Source organism: Euwallacea fornicatus, chromosome 24 (genome assembly GCF_040115645.1).
Source record: "Euwallacea fornicatus isolate EFF26 chromosome 24, ASM4011564v1, whole genome shotgun sequence".
In the NCBI taxonomy this organism is placed as follows: Eukaryota; Metazoa; Arthropoda; class Insecta; order Coleoptera; family Curculionidae; genus Euwallacea; species Euwallacea fornicatus.
Genome location: NC_089564.1, coordinates 97135 through 113627, shown reverse-complemented (window position 1 = coordinate 113627; position 16493 = coordinate 97135). Strand labels below are relative to the sequence as shown.

The 16493-nt window shown below is 32.8% G+C and overlaps 3 protein-coding genes across 6 annotated transcripts; 2 read left to right on the top strand and 1 right to left on the bottom strand.

Annotated features, from left to right (window-relative positions):
- Nucleotides 1–345: 345 nt before the first annotated feature.
- PSMG1 (Proteasome assembly chaperone 1) lies at nt 346–2491 on the bottom strand. Its single transcript, XM_066296046.1, has 3 exons — nt 2267–2491; nt 819–1035; nt 346–758 (listed from the first exon to the last, which is right to left on the bottom strand). Exons 1-3 carry the CDS (start codon nt 2350–2352, stop codon nt 378–380), a joined length of 684 nt encoding a protein of 227 aa, XP_066152143.1. The 5' UTR covers nt 2353–2491; the 3' UTR covers nt 346–377.
- A 201-nt stretch (nt 2492–2692) lies between these two features.
- On the top strand, nt 2693–5778 carry LOC136346692 (G kinase-anchoring protein 1-like). 3 transcript variants are annotated; one of them, XM_066296045.1, is made up of 8 exons: nt 2693–2858; nt 2911–3101; nt 4321–4434; nt 4491–4650; nt 4701–4852; nt 4916–5042; nt 5095–5264; nt 5559–5778. In XM_066296045.1, exons 2-8 carry the CDS (start codon nt 2913–2915, stop codon nt 5568–5570), a joined length of 924 nt encoding a protein of 307 aa, XP_066152142.1. In that variant the 5' UTR covers nt 2693–2858; nt 2911–2912; the 3' UTR covers nt 5571–5778. The 3 variants fall into 3 exon arrangements, with proteins under 3 accessions (XP_066152142.1, XP_066152141.1, XP_066152140.1); XM_066296044.1 differs by having other exon boundaries at nt 2694–2858; nt 4704–4852; nt 5383–5778; XM_066296043.1 differs by having other exon boundaries at nt 2694–2858; nt 5383–5778.
- A 2406-nt stretch (nt 5779–8184) lies between these two features.
- On the top strand, nt 8185–15042 carry LOC136346669 (short/branched chain specific acyl-CoA dehydrogenase, mitochondrial). 2 transcript variants are annotated; one of them, XM_066295993.1, is made up of 9 exons: nt 8185–8336; nt 8931–9063; nt 11139–11239; nt 13527–13733; nt 13785–13955; nt 14014–14177; nt 14231–14375; nt 14431–14654; nt 14719–15042. In XM_066295993.1, the coding sequence occupies exons 1-9, from the start codon at nt 8313–8315 to the stop codon at nt 14807–14809; spliced, it is 1260 nt and encodes a 419-aa protein (XP_066152090.1). In that variant the 5' UTR covers nt 8185–8312; the 3' UTR covers nt 14810–15042. The 2 variants fall into 2 exon arrangements, with proteins under 2 accessions (XP_066152090.1, XP_066152091.1); XM_066295994.1 differs by lacking the exon at nt 8185–8336 and adding an exon at nt 10914–11073 and having other exon boundaries at nt 8940–9063.
- Nucleotides 15043–16493: the final 1451 nt, after the last annotated feature.

The following is a 16493-nucleotide window of genomic DNA, read 5'->3' as shown; positions in this document are numbered from 1 at the left end:
TCAGCATTAGGTAATAATTCCAAAGGATTTATAAAAATTATGGTACCCCATTTTAAATAACTCCGCGTTATATAAACCATTAATGATATCTAATTCAATTCCCTTCGCTTTTCTTTAGAGTAAATTTTCATACGCTCTGCCTCCCAGAAAGACTAACTTCCTTACAAGAATTTTTCATAAAGGACAAAAGAGCTAGATTCTTCATAAGGTGTTGAGTTATCTCTTTGTAAATCCTAAAAACCTCTATTTTAGCAATTAGTTATGGGGTTAATAGATAAGTGTATTTATATCCATCAGACAAGAGGTTTTTTTGAACTGAAGGATTTTACTAATAACGACAACAAATAATTTATTAATAATATATTAAACAATCTCAATTAAATATACAAATTACTATTTAAGTCGTCACTTTTAAAATCAACTGCCGCTTTGATTCCCAATATTCCTAACAACTTGACAATTTCAGCACCATTTGCCGAGTCCAAAGGCATGTTATCCATGTAAATGACCCACAAACTGGCGCTAATTTTGCAGCAAATACAATAAGTCAAAACACTGGCAGAAAGTCCCTGTATTAAATTTGGCGCTTCTAGTTTCTTGCAAAAATTGTAAGGCACTTTCACATCTGTGCTGATGCAGCGGGAAAATGTAATTTCATTGCTTGTTCTTTCCAATGTTTGGAAGGCTGAAATGGGGCTACTGGTGATGCAATGGATGTATTTAGCACTGTTAATCCATGGGGATAACAACTCAACAATCTGTAAATATCCAGCTAGTTAATGAAAATAATAAAGCTGATTTTGAAATGTTCTTGTTACCTCTCCAATTACCAAGTCTTTAGATTTCCTTTCAAAGGTGACTAAATAATTTTTGTCCATTTTATAAATTGATAATCCCTCATTAATTAAAACAGCCACTTGTTGGGAATTTAAAGTTACAAATAAAAGTGCCTGAAGCACTTTTTTTGATTCTCCTATAAATAACGTTTCTATGGTTGCAGGTGGGTTAGGACTACCTTGCCATTCATAGGAGGGACTGAAAAAAAGATATAGTTCTGGAAATAACTATTAACTATGACATCACTTTTTATTCTATCCTTTTAGCAAATATTAATTTGATGAGACATTCGAAAATGAGCTCTCTTAGAACTACCTAAATTGAAGAATATTAGTTAAATGAGGCCTAAAAATGTCTTTGAATATAATGCCACAAATTCAACCACATATTCTGGATCTCAAACCATGAGAAAAATTTCACAAAAATATATATTGAAAAACGCTTTGTATTCGATATACAGGGTCTGAAAAATTCGATCTCAAATATGATTTTTTCTTAATATTTTCAAAACGCTTCAAGATATATTAATGGAATATTGCACTTTACTAGAACTTTTTGTGTTGTTTCTGAGTCTTACTAATGATATTGCTAGGGGTGGGCAGTACAGAGGGGTACCATATAAAAAGAACCAAAACTTTTTGGTACTTAATTTTACTGACGATTTTATAGAAAAAATATTACATTTGAAGATTTTTACATAAAAAATGTACTTTTGTAAAAGTAATGTTGAGATTTGACAAATCAGCGGATACCAATGTTTTTAATAAAATTAATATCAGATTTTATATTCATTTTCTTCATCAATAATTATAATTAAACACTGTTCCTGTAAAAACAAAAAACCACTAGACTATTAATAAATGCTGTGGTAGATAGAAATATAAAAAATATTTCTTGTTGTATTTCAAGACCAATTGAGTTTAAAATCTGATATTTATTTAACAAAACATACAATTCATCAATTTCTTAAATCTCAATATTCTCAAAATCTATTGAAGATTTTAAGTTTCAAAAAGAATACATTCTTTATGTAAAAATCTTTAAGTTTAATATCTTTCCTATAAAACTGTCAATAAAATGAAGTAAATAAAAGTTTTAGTACTTTTTAAGCACTACCCCCCTTTATTATTCACCCCTGGAAAAATGTGGCAATTTCTTCATATGGACTCAAAAAGATCACAAAAAGTTATAATAAAGTATAAAATTTTATTAACTTATTTAGAAACGTTTTGAAAATATGAATAAAAAATCATCTTCGAGAAGCAATCTTTCACAACCTGTATACCGAAAACAAAGCGCCTTTCAATATAGGTTTAAATGAAGTTTTCGTTACATTTTGGAACCTACAATACATAATAGAATTTATGACATTATGTTCAGAGACACCTTGTATATTTGTATTTAATGAACATAAATGATTAATTGTTACCTTTGATACTGTGGAACTTCTTCCAGCTCCTCATCATCCAAAAGTAGGGCTCTAGTATTTGGTTCTACAATTTCCCCAAACAACATGATTGGGAGATTTTTCTGCCTCAAAATTCAAGCTTCCTTTCAATTATTTTGAGGTTAAGGTTGTGAGTTGAGATTTGAATAAACCCGCAGCAAGTGATTGAAATTTAATATTAAATTCTAGCGGCTAGAAATATGTAGTTTCAAACTAAAGAAACTTCTTCAATATGGCTCATAATCTTCTCACAAGTTTCAAACGCTAGAGAAGAGTACTAAAGAGGAAGATTCACCTTTTCATGATTTCTTTTCATTCTTGACGTAGCCTACCGTGCCGGCTCGGTAGTTCCCATCAACGAGAATTTCCATACAAAACATCAGCGTCAGACGTCAGACCGAATTTTGCATTAATTTTGTTGCCGGCTTTGTGATAATTAAACAATGTAAAAATAATTAATAAACCTTCAAAGGCAGTAAACCGAATTTTAAGCGTATGCTGAGGAATAATAAAAATATAAAAACCTTTTTGTTATAAATTTTTCGTTTAAGTGACACTTGACAAAAATATTCAAGTAATGACCAGCAATGTTCAAAAACTCCTTACTACTATCATCTTTTTTACAGAAATGGACATCGCAGTTCCTTCTCGATTTGCCTGTTTAAAGATCGAGGATGACGAATTCCGACCGGCCAGTAGCAACTCGAAGAAGAAGACTGATGGTAAATCAAACAAGAAGGTCAGCAGCTCTGCCAAAGATTTGCCAAAGTCGACAACTGGTGCCAACAGGAAGGGAGCTCACAGTTCGAGTCATGAGGTAATATTTTGAATAACTTTTTTTAAGAGCCGTAGGTACCTCAAAACTACCTTTTCTAAATCAAAAACTAAATCTATTATTCTTTTAACTTATGTTGCAAGGCATATCAAGACTATATTGAACCTATATTAGACTTCTTCAGGAACTATGATCTAGAGCAGATTGTTTTTTATCACTTAATTTTCAACCATCCAGATTGTTTACAAATCATCCTTTGCAAATTAGATTGATTAGTTGAGAGTTTAGCTCATCAATATTAATTTAGTCCAGATTACTGTTCTTAAAAACGCCTATTTTGATATTAGAATTCAATTCAAATTGAATCAAATAGCTTTTTTATCCTATCCTTAAGATATAAGGGGTGAATGTTAACCAGACCTGTTATGATTTAACAACAAAGATAAAAACTTATAAGTATTTCATGTAGTGTTGCCCATATTGCCAGGATCTGAACTTAACAAGTACTATTTGAGAAAACTTCTTTTTTTATTTAAATTGGTCAGACAACTCAAAAACTCATGTAAGAAGGTGACCACAGAGTGAAGATTTGAGAATAATGTGTAATTTCTATATAATATGTAATTTATATTAGATAAAACAGCATATTGTTCTGATGACTGATAAAAATTATGTTTATTTACTGAGAGATCAGTAAACTAAATGATGCAAAGATAAGTTTAATGAAGTTTCTGAATTAGGCAAAAATTATTTTTGCCAAAAAAAATGCTATACTTTAATGGTAACTGAATGATTATAGAATTTAATTATCAAATCACACCCACATGCTGTACAATTAACAGTGTAGGATTTTATTATGATGATAACAACAATAATAATAAATTTAAGTAGCAAGGAGGTTTTTCTCAGTTGCTTTAGGTGTGACATCCCCACAGAGTCAAGTTAAAAACTGATTAAAAAACATTCCTGAAAGAGCAGGACAAGGTATCATCGACTGTTTCAGCCTATGAGCAAAAAATTTGTTTGTACTGAAATAACATCAGTCCAAAAGAAATTGCTTAAGTTTAATTCTAAAATTTTACTTAACCAATTTACTTAAATACTGATTTGCTACCCACCTGGTGGTTTTTAAATTAGTCTTAAGTTAGGCAATTTCTTAAAATTTTCTATTTTTGTGTATACTTTTTCCTATCAGTTTGAATTTTCGGCAATATTCCCGGTTCCCATGGGTTTTGTAGTGGCGTTTTTATTTACATTTCAGAAGTCTAAAACTGAAGTTAAAAGAGCAAAGAAAGCTAAAGAAGGGCAAGAGAAAGAATGGGAGGAATGGCAGAAAAAAGATGCAAAGTTTGTGAACGAAGCTTTCGAAGAGCAGGTAACATGTAAGATTATAGCAATATGCTATAGCAACCTTGAGAACCAAAATTTCAGATGCAAAATGCAATTCTCCAATCAAAATTAGAGTTTGAACGCCAGAAGAAAAATCTTGTTATTAAAACTGATATAGAGAGTACTCAGGGCAAGAAAAAAAAGGGCAGAACAATGGGCCTTGATGAATTTTTAGACATTAAATCAGAATTAGATCATAGAGGTACATATATCAATAAAATCGCTATCTCCATGCCATAATATTTTGCTTAGTAGAGGAAACTAAAGTAAAAATCGAGGAAAAAGATTTCTTCCAAGAAGTATTTGAAACTACCAAGAAAGCAATAACTAAAGACAATGTCGAGCAAAGCAGGAAGAAGCGACAAGAAGCTTTCAAGGAAGTTGTTAGTTTGGCTCAATGCCAGGTATTTCTATCAAACTATAATCAATAACAATTTGGCACCCAGTAAAACTTATAAAACTTTAAGGAAAAACTGGAAGCTGAAAGGGCCAAAAATACAGCTTTAGAGAAAGAATTAGAGGAAGCTAGGAAGGAAATTTCCGTGGTGAAAAAACGAAATCAAACATTGTGTAGTATGCTCAGTCAAGGAGAAAGTGAGTAGAGAAGTTATTCTTCAAGGATGCTGCAAATCAGGTAATGTTTTAGTGAAAGACAAAGCAGAGGTTTTGGTAGAATTGGAAAGATTAACAGGAGTAAAAGAGGAATTGACTGAAGAAGTAGGGAATTTGCACAAATTGCTTGAACAAGAACGCTCCAATAAGGGCTCACTGCATGGTAACCAGACTGACAACCACAGTAAGCATAGCAAAGAAAAGGTACGTTAATTTGTGGCATGAAGAATTTGTCTTTTTTTGTTTTTAGTAGCGTCATTTTTTTCTTGTTTTAAGCATTTTATTTTTTACATTCGACTAATTGATTTTTTGTTTGTTTTAGACTAAAAAGAAGAAACACTAAAACGTGCACGATTGTGTGTTTTTCTTTTTTTAAGACTGTTGAAGATCCATTCAATGCCACCCAATAATTGATCATATTTTTGTATTTTTTTTAGTCATTTGAAGTTTGCATGCATTTTCCCTGATTTTTAGATGGCAGGAGTTTTCTTGTTGCAGAATAAGAAGTAAAACTTCCTCGCATCTTATTAGGCAAGTACTAAGGATCTACACACTACGTAACCTATGCTCTCTTTTTGTTTAGAATTTGCGTTTACTAAAACAGAAATTTTGTTTCCTATCGATTTAATAATCTCATTTTCTTTACTGATATTATGTACTTGCCTTTAAGGACTATTAGTTTGTTGTTTATTAATATACATTTTTTCTCCTTACATAACATTGTTTTTTTTCCATATAGATATTTGTTTTAATGCAAACATTTCCCCATTTGTATACGTGTGCAAAGAAAATAGCGCATGTATAAACAAAACAAACGAGCCAAACGTCCAAAATTTGTAGTGTGAACATTTCATTAACCAAACCTCAACGCGCTCAATTTTTCCAAGTAGTGTCGATGAAACTTGCTCACACGAAAAAGTTAAAATATTCGGCGAATTATTAATGTAAACGTAATTTGTGCCATTCTGTTACTCAACAAAAGTAATAGATCCATTTCAATTAGAGATACCAAGTCAAAATCTGTTGCACTATTTAATTGTCGCTAGTAAAATTTTATACAGGGTGTTCTAAACGTGGGGCCCCACATCTCTAAAATGGACTGTTAAGCTATATCTTTATAATAAAAAAACTTATTTTTCACATTCTAAGTTATAAATAAGTTTTTTCTTATAAACACATTTTTCCTCAATATTTGAGGAGATAATTTTCGAAGTAACGCTCGATAAAAAAGTCTTTTCGGTCTAATATCGTTCTAAAATTCATAAAATTAAAGATAGCAAAATGCATCTAAATAATTCCTCTTTCCTTTTTTCTTCAGGAAAGGCCAAAATTCGAATATGTAAGTATGCATAGTTGATATCAAACACGTTAAACGCTGGTCCACGAGAAAGAAGAGATATCGTACAGGAGTAACAAAACAAAAAACCAATTTCCTTCATTTCTGGCTGGAAAAATCCCAGCAGATATCCATGGCGGTATTATCGTGGATATACTGAATTGATCCCCGAATTAAATACAAAGTCCGTCGAAGAACGTTTTAAAAAATATTTTATTTGCCGAAAATAAGGGCACTAAGTTATTTTACAAAATGATACGAACAATTAAAACCGAACGGCTCCCTAGCTTTGACACGATCTTAATGCTAATACTTGAAAAACACATTTGCTTTTAAATGGGGTAAGCAGCGTAGTCAGCAGCATGGTCATCACGTTGTCTGGTTCAAGGATATTTCTCCCGAATTTGGGGAAACTAGGTTTTTCCTCAATAGATTGAGCTGGGCCCGTGTGGACCTTATTCATTTTTCTTTCCAGGCTACTCTCGTACATACTACGCATTCTTCAGACGTGTAGTATGATGTGTGGTTGTACCTACTTTATACGCACAATAGAGATTTTTTTCATTTCAGGTCTAATCTGCAATGTGGCAAGAACTTTGAACATCTTCAAATTTGTTCTAATAAATTGTGCAGGGTGTCATATTTTCAATGTAATTGTGGGGTGTCAAGTATTTCCCGAATCGATAGAGGAAAACCATAGTTGGGACTCTTGACTCGATTTTTGAGCCAATTTCAATGATCGAAACAGCATTTTGACATTTCGATTCGATTGAGAGATACATGGAGTTTTTCGTCTTTTTCTCTGAAGCTCCGTAACTTTTTTGTTTGTGAATATGTTAATTTTTTGCCAAAAATGTCATTTGTGCAGTTTCTTATGTGCAATCCAGTGGCGTACTCAAATGTTTTCTTACTTAATTTGTTTTCGAGTTACAGACAAAAGTTTTTTTTTATGGAAACCATGGTTGGCCATGACTCTATTTGCTAAAAAAAATCTAAAGTAGTATATTTTTTGACATTTAATGCAATCCGGACATGATTGTGCACAATTTTTTTTAGGACTTTGAAAAAAAATATTTTAAAATTACTTATTAGTTCACATGTTTGAGATACTTGAAACGAGATTGAAAGAAAAATGAAGAAAAATATCATGGCGGAAAAAACTGAGAATCGTTAAATAAGGGTTAATAAAAGAAAAAATGTTTTGTAGTCAGTTACGTAGATGTGTGATTAAAATTAACCTCATAAAGTGCGAAAATACCAATTATGATTAGTGAACTACGTCAATTGTAAATATAGTCAATCATTGATCGCCTATTTGATAAGAACCCAATGCAGCATAGTATATGGATGACAGACACTCTACAGCAACAGCTCGGTGCTTTTAGTTGACCATCCAATATACACGTAGTCACGACGAATGGCTAGGTTTACCGCACAGGTCTCTTTACTCTTCACGTGTACTCAGAATCGAACTAACGCTTCCACGCTGATTTGACTCAAACTGTATCATAAAAGAGGCAAAGGAGAATTATGCCCCTGACCATTTTAGATAAAATTACCCTTATCTTTTAACCCGCACTGCATAAATTTATGTTATTATTATTTGCTTTCAAATAATATTTGTTTACTCATGATTTCGTCCTCTGAATGCTCCTGTTTTGTAATTTATTGTTTATAATTATTAGAGATATCTAATCGTTCCTATAGTCGTAACGCAAAAATAAGCATTATTATTATTATTATTAGGTAAATACGTGTATCGAGATTAGGCTCTCACTCAATACAAAACAAGTCAAACTACTTTCGAAATACCATAGATTAATTACTAGCTCTACGAGTTATCAGCTGGCAGTTCAACAGCGAAGCTCTGGGATTCTTTTCATTTTTGTGAGAGACCTCGTAGTGCAAAGATCGTCATGGCCACAACACTACTCACTCAGGTATAAACCTTATACTCAATTTAAACTTCAAAATTTCATTTTCTCGCGATATGGTTTTTTTAGGTCTAATTAGTTATCAATCTCACCTTAGAGATCAGCAGAATCGAATTACTGCAATTGAAATTCATTAAAGTTAATATATATTATTTCTTTTTGCTTTTTGGAAGTTATCTGACTTGAAAACGTTTTAATAGTTCACGGTAGTGTTCACAAAAGGAGGTATATAGTTAGTTAGGCTCAAATGCGTCTAAAAAATTGCCTATTCAATACATTTTTATATTAAGAGAATAAAAATGGCATTTTCAGAAAAAAAATCGCAAAAAAATATTTTATCTCATTATTTTTGTTGTTATAGTATTTATGTAATTATACTAAGGTACAAGGTTATATAATGTGTGTCCAGGTATTAATATGTTGTTTATATCATTATAGGAAGGTATTTTAGATTGCCATAGTTCAGTAATAACTGTAGTCTATTTCACATAATACCTCATCTTGAATTTATTCAGATTCCTCTTTAAGCCTCAATATGAGGAAACAAATGAGGGATTTTTTGCTTGTATCATTTAAATTTTACCTTGACCCTTATTACAGCTGATAAAAAATGCTAGAAACGTCCCTTCTAGGACGTTTTCAGTGTCTATAAGGAGACTAAAAGAAGGTATAGCTGCAGCACAATCACCCTTAACTCAATTGTCTGATGATGAAGCAGCTATGCAAGAAACAGGTACCTATGTGTAAATATATATTCGTGAGGGGTCTTAATTGGCGGGTCCAAAGATCACTAATCGTGCAATTTAAAGCTGAACAGATAAGAGCCATTAAAAGATTTAAGTATAACTTTATACAATGACATGAAAGGAAAATTGAAAAATCGGAGGGTACGCTAGTTAAGAATACTTTTAACTATATAGGGTGTTCCATCGAAAACTTTTCACTACAGTTATTTTAGATAATTGCAAAAATATGTTAAATGTCAAGACACGTCGATTCGGTTTTCGAAGGGAGCACATAATGGCGCTCATTTTAAATTTATTGACACAACCCCCTATGTGGGGGTGCAATTAACTTCAGAATTTCAAATTCGACAATGGGTCAAGTGACTAATCATTTTAAAAGTAATAAAATTCTCTTTAATATAATACTCACATTTTAAAATTTTTGTTTTTCGTTTCATTTCGCTTAATAAGTTAAAAGTTATTTAATACTTGTTTCTTCTTTTGAGCTGCACCCAAAAAACCTAAGTGAACAGTGCATTACTATTGCATTCTGAAAATGGTTTACTCGGCGGTAGAAAAGGTTGAACTAATTTCTCTGTGCTTTAAAAACAAAAATTAAGCGTAGTGAACACCACAAATTTTCAATGAAAAGCATCCGAAAAAGACTACTTTCCATGTTTACGTAATTAATTTGGTACGAAAATTTCAAGAAACAGGATCCATACATAATAAAAAGTGGTAATCTGAGAATTCGGTCAAAAATGAAACCATCAAAATTGCTGTAGTTGATAAAATGGAGGCAGATTATATCTTAAGTATATGCAAACTACCAAAAGTTTCAGTTTTGTGAAGTGTTAGTTGATAGACTTGTGGCTAATCCTAATTTGATTTATTCGATTTGCTTTTTCGGACTAATGTACCATTTTTGTAAATGCATTTGTTAATCGCCATAATTGTCGATACTAGAGTGATTCCAAGCCAAGGCTTTGCAAAGAGGAACACAATCAATCTGCTCTAAAAACTTAATGTTTGGGCTGAAATTCTCTGTAACCATGTAATTAAACCGTTTTTTTTTTCGGGAAATCTCAATGGAAAATTGTACTTCAATATTCTGAAAATTGATATCCACCCGAATTGTGGAGATAATAGAAATTGATGAAAAAAATTTAGAAAACGGAATGTGCTTTCAACAGGATGGGACACCTGAGCATTTTACAACATCAGTACGTCAATTTTTAGATGAAAATTTCCTCAATCACTGGAGAGGTCATCGAAGATCCATTAAGTGGGCATACAGATTACTTGATTTAATACTCCCCGATTTTTTTTGTCGAGCCTCTTAAAATAAAAAAAAACCTGTCTTACCTAAATGGATTCCCTGGGAAAAATTTAAAATAACTGATAGATGAAGAAAATCGTTTAGCCATTCTTCAAGATGTTGGAAATGTTCGAAGAAATATGGAGCAATATTTATTTTACTAAATGGAGGTAGGGAGAAATCATTTTAAACATTTAATTTTTTAATTTTATCAAATTGTTTGGATAAATAATTTAGACGTAATTTTTCGCAGAACTGATGGGCAAAAAATGGGTATTACGTTAAAGAAAATTTTCTTACGTTTAAAATGAGGGGTCACTCGATCCATGGCCGCATCGGCACAATAATTTTTAAAAGTTTTATGATGCAGTTTGAAAATTATTAAAATTTGAAATAGTGAAATTAATTTTTACAAATTCAAGCTTGAATCATTTTCAAATGGCATGAAAATAATTTTTTTTAATTATTGCACTGAATTTAGAACAGCAAGGCCTTTCAAACAATGTATTACTTGTCCTATCATCCCTATTAACATTTTAGGGGTTGTAAGGAGAGCGCAAAGGGGTGCAACAATTTAGAGGCGAAATTTATCTCAAAATTTGCTCCTCTTAAAAATAAAATTGACGTGTCTCACTGTTTATTGAAGAAACAAATTTTCCTGGGCATAAACTCATATATTTCGTTTTGAATGGTTCTCCAGGTATATCTATTTTTCATATTTCTGAAACCAAATTTGAAGAAAATTTTGCAAAAATTATATTTCAGTGTCTAGACTAGCCAAGGAACAAATTCTTCCGCACGTTAAAACAATGGAGAGTGAAAAAAAGATAAACGACACAGTCCTCAAGGTACTTTTCGAAAACGGGGTAAGTTGGAAAAAATTTACCACCCTGTAATGTTATCATATGTATATGGTTTTGCTGCAATTGTTTCAATTTGTTGATTCTTCGGTGTTGTAATATTTACTCCTTATCGGGAAAAGGTTGCAGAGAGTAATGAACAGAATCACCCAGGATTGTTATAGAGTGATGTAAAAGAAATTTCAAACAAATCAATAAATCCAAGATGGTGCCTTGTCGATTGATTTATGAAGTATTAGCAATAGTAATGGATAGACGATAGCTGATTTCACGTTCTCAAATGCGTTTTTCGAGATATAATTTATGATTTGATATCATTGTGGTGATTGGTGTATTTGAAAAATCTTCTATTTGGACATAGCGCCGTACCTAAACTATGATAGTAGCTAGAACAAAAATTCAAATAGTTTAGAGATTTTGAGTTAGAGTTCAGTAGCGTGCTTGAAATTTTTCTAACAGCAACTTTTTAGTTTGATATTTTAGTTGTGTTAAATAATTATCAATGTAAAAAACGAGTTTAGGATATGTTCACATTGTCTGTAACATCCACAAGGCCGAATTATTAGTTATTTTGATCTATCAACATTTAATTCCTGCCGACCTCGGACTAAGAAATTTCGCAAGGACTGACGGTATGTCATTATCGTAAAAAAATTATCGTCTAGTATTTTTAGCTAACACACTGTCCAGAATCCACGAGTTGCCCAACTAACGTTCGTTATTTCAAAATTCTTCATTCTTAGAAAAACCGAATTTTATTTAACAGATCGCAAAACTTGTCTATTTGGTTTAGCAATAAAAAGCAGACCTCATCAAAATTCTTTTCAATGGAAGTTTTATCCACTTATAATCGGTCTACGTATACATCAGAGCCATGAAAATAATATCATAGGTCGATAATTGTCAGAGCTTACACTTCTGGCAAGCGCCTGCTATCTCCATATCTACGTGAAGTCTCCATTAGGAATTTAGTTATTTGACCTGAATTCAACACTTTAAAATTTTTAGGCTTGTAACATACATCGTTTTCTTTTAAAAATGCGAAAAGATGTTTGTACTTCAATATGCCCAAATTGTCCTTAGAGATAACGGATGCTCTCAGTATAAAAGATATGCACCAAAAAGGGTTGATGCATGCAGTTGTTTTAATTCACACACAATTTTTTGAAGTCTAAATATCGTTTCTCGTATATCAATTATGACTTTTTAAAGTGCTGTGTAAAAGTGCTGCAATGATCTCTTCAGTATTTTCAATGATTGTCGAAAATGACATGCATCAATTTGCCTCAGTATTGGCGAATCTTATATCTTATAACTACACACGATCTAGTAATGGCCCACGACTCAAATACCGTATTTCTTAGATGTTCTTTATTCTTGACTACCGTTTCATAATCTTCAATTGACCATAAAAAAATTATCTATTATAAAGGATTCACGTCGGTTCATCTGGGGGACATTCATGTAGTCCTACTCCTCCCATCCAACAGTTAAAGGAGTTGTTAACGCGTAACTAAAGTGAGGCGGTGCTCTTTTGTGCATGAACAACATTTTTTGTTCGGTCCTGTAATCAACATCTACTAAATTTTTCGCTCTAAATGTATGCCCTGCATACATTATTTTCTTGTGCATTGCTGTTTTAAATGTAAAATACAAAGTGAATTATGTTATTTTGATATCAAAAATGTAAACCTCAAACCCGTGTTCCCAGATTGGTGGCCTTGAATCAGGAATAATAAAAATATCTTTTGTTGGTAAAAGTGAATAGACAATAAGTTTTTTTATTCCACAATGACATGCAGTGAGCTACAAAAAAGTTATGGTCATTTAAATTCAGGTATACTATAGTATGCGGTGTCCTCTATCGGTGAACAAAAAACTAACAAAATATTTAAGTTTTTAAAAGTTTGTCTACGCATATAATTAACATTCTGCACAATATACTTTGCCTTTTAATTAAGAATTAAGACATACATAAAATACTACGATGCATCTTCAAATAAACTTTATTTTATTTCATACCTCCACCTTCCTGTGTACAACAATTCACAGTTGTCACTCAACATTAGTCAGAGACGTTTCGCTTAAAGATTTCGCATCATAAAACATTCATTTCTCCTCTCCCTCTCCCCCTCTCTCCCACCCCCATCGTCCTCTTTTGTATACTTTTGGATAAACACCGACAGGTGCCGCTCTCCAGTTGGAAATTGCTCTGTTGTAGCCTTTAAAGCTATTATACCTATATAATTATTTTGTATATATGTATATATATCAAACGGGTGCCTTTCTTTAGCTTATGGGTATTCAAACACCATCCGAACATAATGGCTCTGAATGCAATTTCTTGACAGCTGTATTGATAGTGGAAGAGTTGTCCAAAGTAGATCCCTCTGTGGGCGCTTTAGTAGACATTCACAATACCCTGGTGAATTCCGTCTACATTCGCTACGGCAACAAAGAGCAGAAGGAGAAATATTTGCCAAGACTCTGTACAGATATGGTAATACTCTTTAACATGTGTAATGGTTCCATGGGATAAAATGTATTCTAGGTGGGAAGTTTTGCCCTTACCGAACCTTCCTCAGGGAGTGATGCATTTGCCCTTAAAACTACTGCAAAGAAGGTGGGGAATGACTATGTTTTAAATGGGTCTAAAATGTGGATATCAAATTCTGATTTATCTGGGGTATTTTTAGTCATGGCGAATACAGATACCTCAAAGGTACTTTCCCAAAATTACAGCATTATATCACTATCAATTCATATGAATAATTTTTCAGGGATACAAAGGAATTACCTGCTTCATAGTGGATAGAAACACCCCCGGATTCACCATTAACAAACCTGAGGATAAACTTGGAATTGTGGCTTCCGGGACTTGCATGCTCACATTGGAGGATGTGAAAGTACCCAGCTCCCACATTCTTGGAGAGGTTGGACAAGGGTATTTTACATTAAGCTTTGGTGAAAAAAATTACTGAAAAAACATTCTTTTAGCTACAAAATAGCGATAGATATATTAAACGAGGGGAGAATAGGAATAGCAGCACAAATGTTAGGATTGGCTCAAGGCTGCTTCGATGCAACGATTCCCTACACGTTAGAAAGACAGCAATTTGGCAAATCAATTTTTAGCTTCCAGGTGCAAGCGAGATTCATTTAATTTCTTAATAAATCTATAATAAATGGTTCTTTAGGGAATGCAATATCAAATAGCCGAATTGGCAGTTGAAATTGAGGGTGCGAGATTGTTGACATATAACGCCGCCAGATTGTTAGAAACGGGAGTTCCTTACATCAAACAGGCAGCAATGGCAAAATTTTATGCTTCCGAAGTGGCCCAAAGGGCCACCATCAAATGCATAGATTGGATGGGAGGTGTTGGTTTCACCAAAGATTTTCCACAGGAGAAGTTTTATAGGTATTATTGAAAACATTTGAGGTTTAACTTAATCACCATAATCCCGATCTTTTCCTTTTTTCAGAGATGCCAAAATCGGAAGCATTTACGAGGGCACGAGTAACATTCAACTATCTACAATAGCCAAAGCGATTCAAAGGCAGTTTAGTTCATAGACAATCTAGTGAGGTATCCTGAAACTTTGAACGATTCTCAACATTTCAACGGATAAATATGCGATCAAAGTTTAGAAAAGCCGAGAAATAAACATATCTTTGAGAAACTTTATTGGTTACATATGGCACGTAGGCATAAAGCTAATAAAGTGTCGCATTGAAAATCTGTTGCAGAACCATCAGTTTTATATTATTATTAAGCAACATTATTAAATAAAGTGATTTTTAAATAATATTTTTTTTATTGATGAAACCAGTTTCATAACGAGGTGTGTTTCATTTTCAAAACATGCAAGCTTGGGATACCGAAAACCCACGTTTAACAACCCATGACATTTCCAACATGAGTGTTAAGTAAAAGGTTTGATATAAATTCGTTGGAGATCTAGTCGAGGTTCGATACGAATTATCACCACATTTGAATAGAAGATCTGAATTTCGTATAAAATGAACTTTTTATACAGAGAGGCAAAAATCCATAGGGGATAGATTAGGCGATCAAGAATACCATTATAATCGCTAATATTTCAATAACTGTTGAATTTAGACATGGGTATATGTTCCATTAAATATGTTTAGAATTTTTTTATGATCTCAAAAATGCCATAATATACATAAGATTCCATACGAAAAAAGTGAAAAAAAAACATTTATCTATTATATGGATAACTCTGTATACATATCTTTTATGTCAAAAAATGCACAACTAAAATCAATATTAGATATGTCTCAGTATCTTCATGAAAACATTTTTTTTCAATTTTTAATGAATTTACGTTGGACGTTTAATCCTCTATGTATGATGCATTATAATATACGTGCAAAGTTGTATTCGAGACTAAAGAAAGTTTGCTGGATCATAAAATTATCATTCGAAGCCCAGTCGGTTAAAAAATGATAAAAATATAGAGTTCTGAGACGATGTTTCAAGAACCACGCACAGAAAGGCATAAGTCCCGTCCCGAATCCAAATAACACAGTTTCTACTCTCTTAAGTCCATCTATACCTGAGAAAGGGTTTGCTCCAGGAAACCATTAAACTCCCCTAATTTTCGAGTTAAGGGTGTACTTAACTACCCACATAAGTCAGATTCTTTTTGAGCGTTCGTCCCACACTTATTCTTTACTGCAGCAAACTTGAGGTGGGGCCAAGCCCGAGAGGGCTTCATTCTTCCATTGCACATTAGTCCCAGTCTATTGGACGCGAGTGGGACAAGTCTAGAGGTCGACCCTGATACTGCTTTAAAAGTCAATAATAAACTCGTGCTCGAAAGTTTCCCGTCTCAGTGCATTCCAGGACACATTCTGTCGCAAATTTTTTTTAGTCCCTCCGTTGATGAGACCAAACCGTGGGTCTACCAATGAAACTCAATATCGGCCCACACAAAAATGTAAAAGGCACGTAAATAATTTCTCCCTTTCACAGGTGATCTTACCGGTACTTTTGAGGTAGTATAAACTTCCTCGGCGGAAAGACTGGAGTCATGGGTTTAAGAAGGTGATAACTACTACCGTTTAGACAGGAACGCAATAGTCAGTTTCCACCTTCGAAAAACATTAGAAGTAGTATAATTCCATAAATGGTATTAATTAAAAAATCGAATAGCACTTATCATTCAGGAATGATGATATTTTTGTACGTCAAATAATTGAGTATGTTAAAAAAAATTTCAATAATAATTAA

What these genes read in the sequence shown, in the direction of transcription:
- PSMG1 (XM_066296046.1), bottom strand. Translation starts at nt 2,352, where the DNA reads ATGTTGTTTGGGGAAATTGTAGAACCAAATACTAGAGCCCTACTTTTG. An exon ending in GAAGTTCCACAGTATCAAAG is followed by an intron (nt 1,036 to 2,266) that starts GTAACAATTAAT and finishes TCTTTTTTTCAG; the next exon opens with TCCCTCCTATGAATGGCAAG. An exon ending in AAGACTTGGTAATTGGAGAG is followed by an intron (nt 759 to 818) that starts GTAACAAGAACA and finishes GGATATTTACAG; the next exon opens with ATTGTTGAGTTGTTATCCCC.
- LOC136346692 (XM_066296043.1), top strand. Translation starts at nt 2,913, where the DNA reads ATGGACATCGCAGTTCCTTCTCGATTTGCCTGTTTAAAGATCGAGGAT. An exon ending in ACGAAGCTTTCGAAGAGCAG is followed by an intron (nt 4,435 to 4,490) that starts GTAACATGTAAG and finishes CCAAAATTTCAG; the next exon opens with ATGCAAAATGCAATTCTCCA. An exon ending in GTAAGCATAGCAAAGAAAAG is followed by an intron (nt 5,265 to 5,382) that starts GTACGTTAATTT and finishes TGTTTGTTTTAG; the next exon opens with ACTAAAAAGAAGAAACACTA.
- LOC136346669 (XM_066295993.1), top strand. Translation starts at nt 8,313, where the DNA reads ATGGCCACAACACTACTCACTCAG. An exon ending in CCACAACACTACTCACTCAG is followed by an intron (nt 8,337 to 8,930) that starts GTATAAACCTTA and finishes CCCTTATTACAG; the next exon opens with CTGATAAAAAATGCTAGAAA. An exon ending in CAAGACTCTGTACAGATATG is followed by an intron (nt 13,734 to 13,784) that starts GTAATACTCTTT and finishes AATGTATTCTAG; the next exon opens with GTGGGAAGTTTTGCCCTTAC.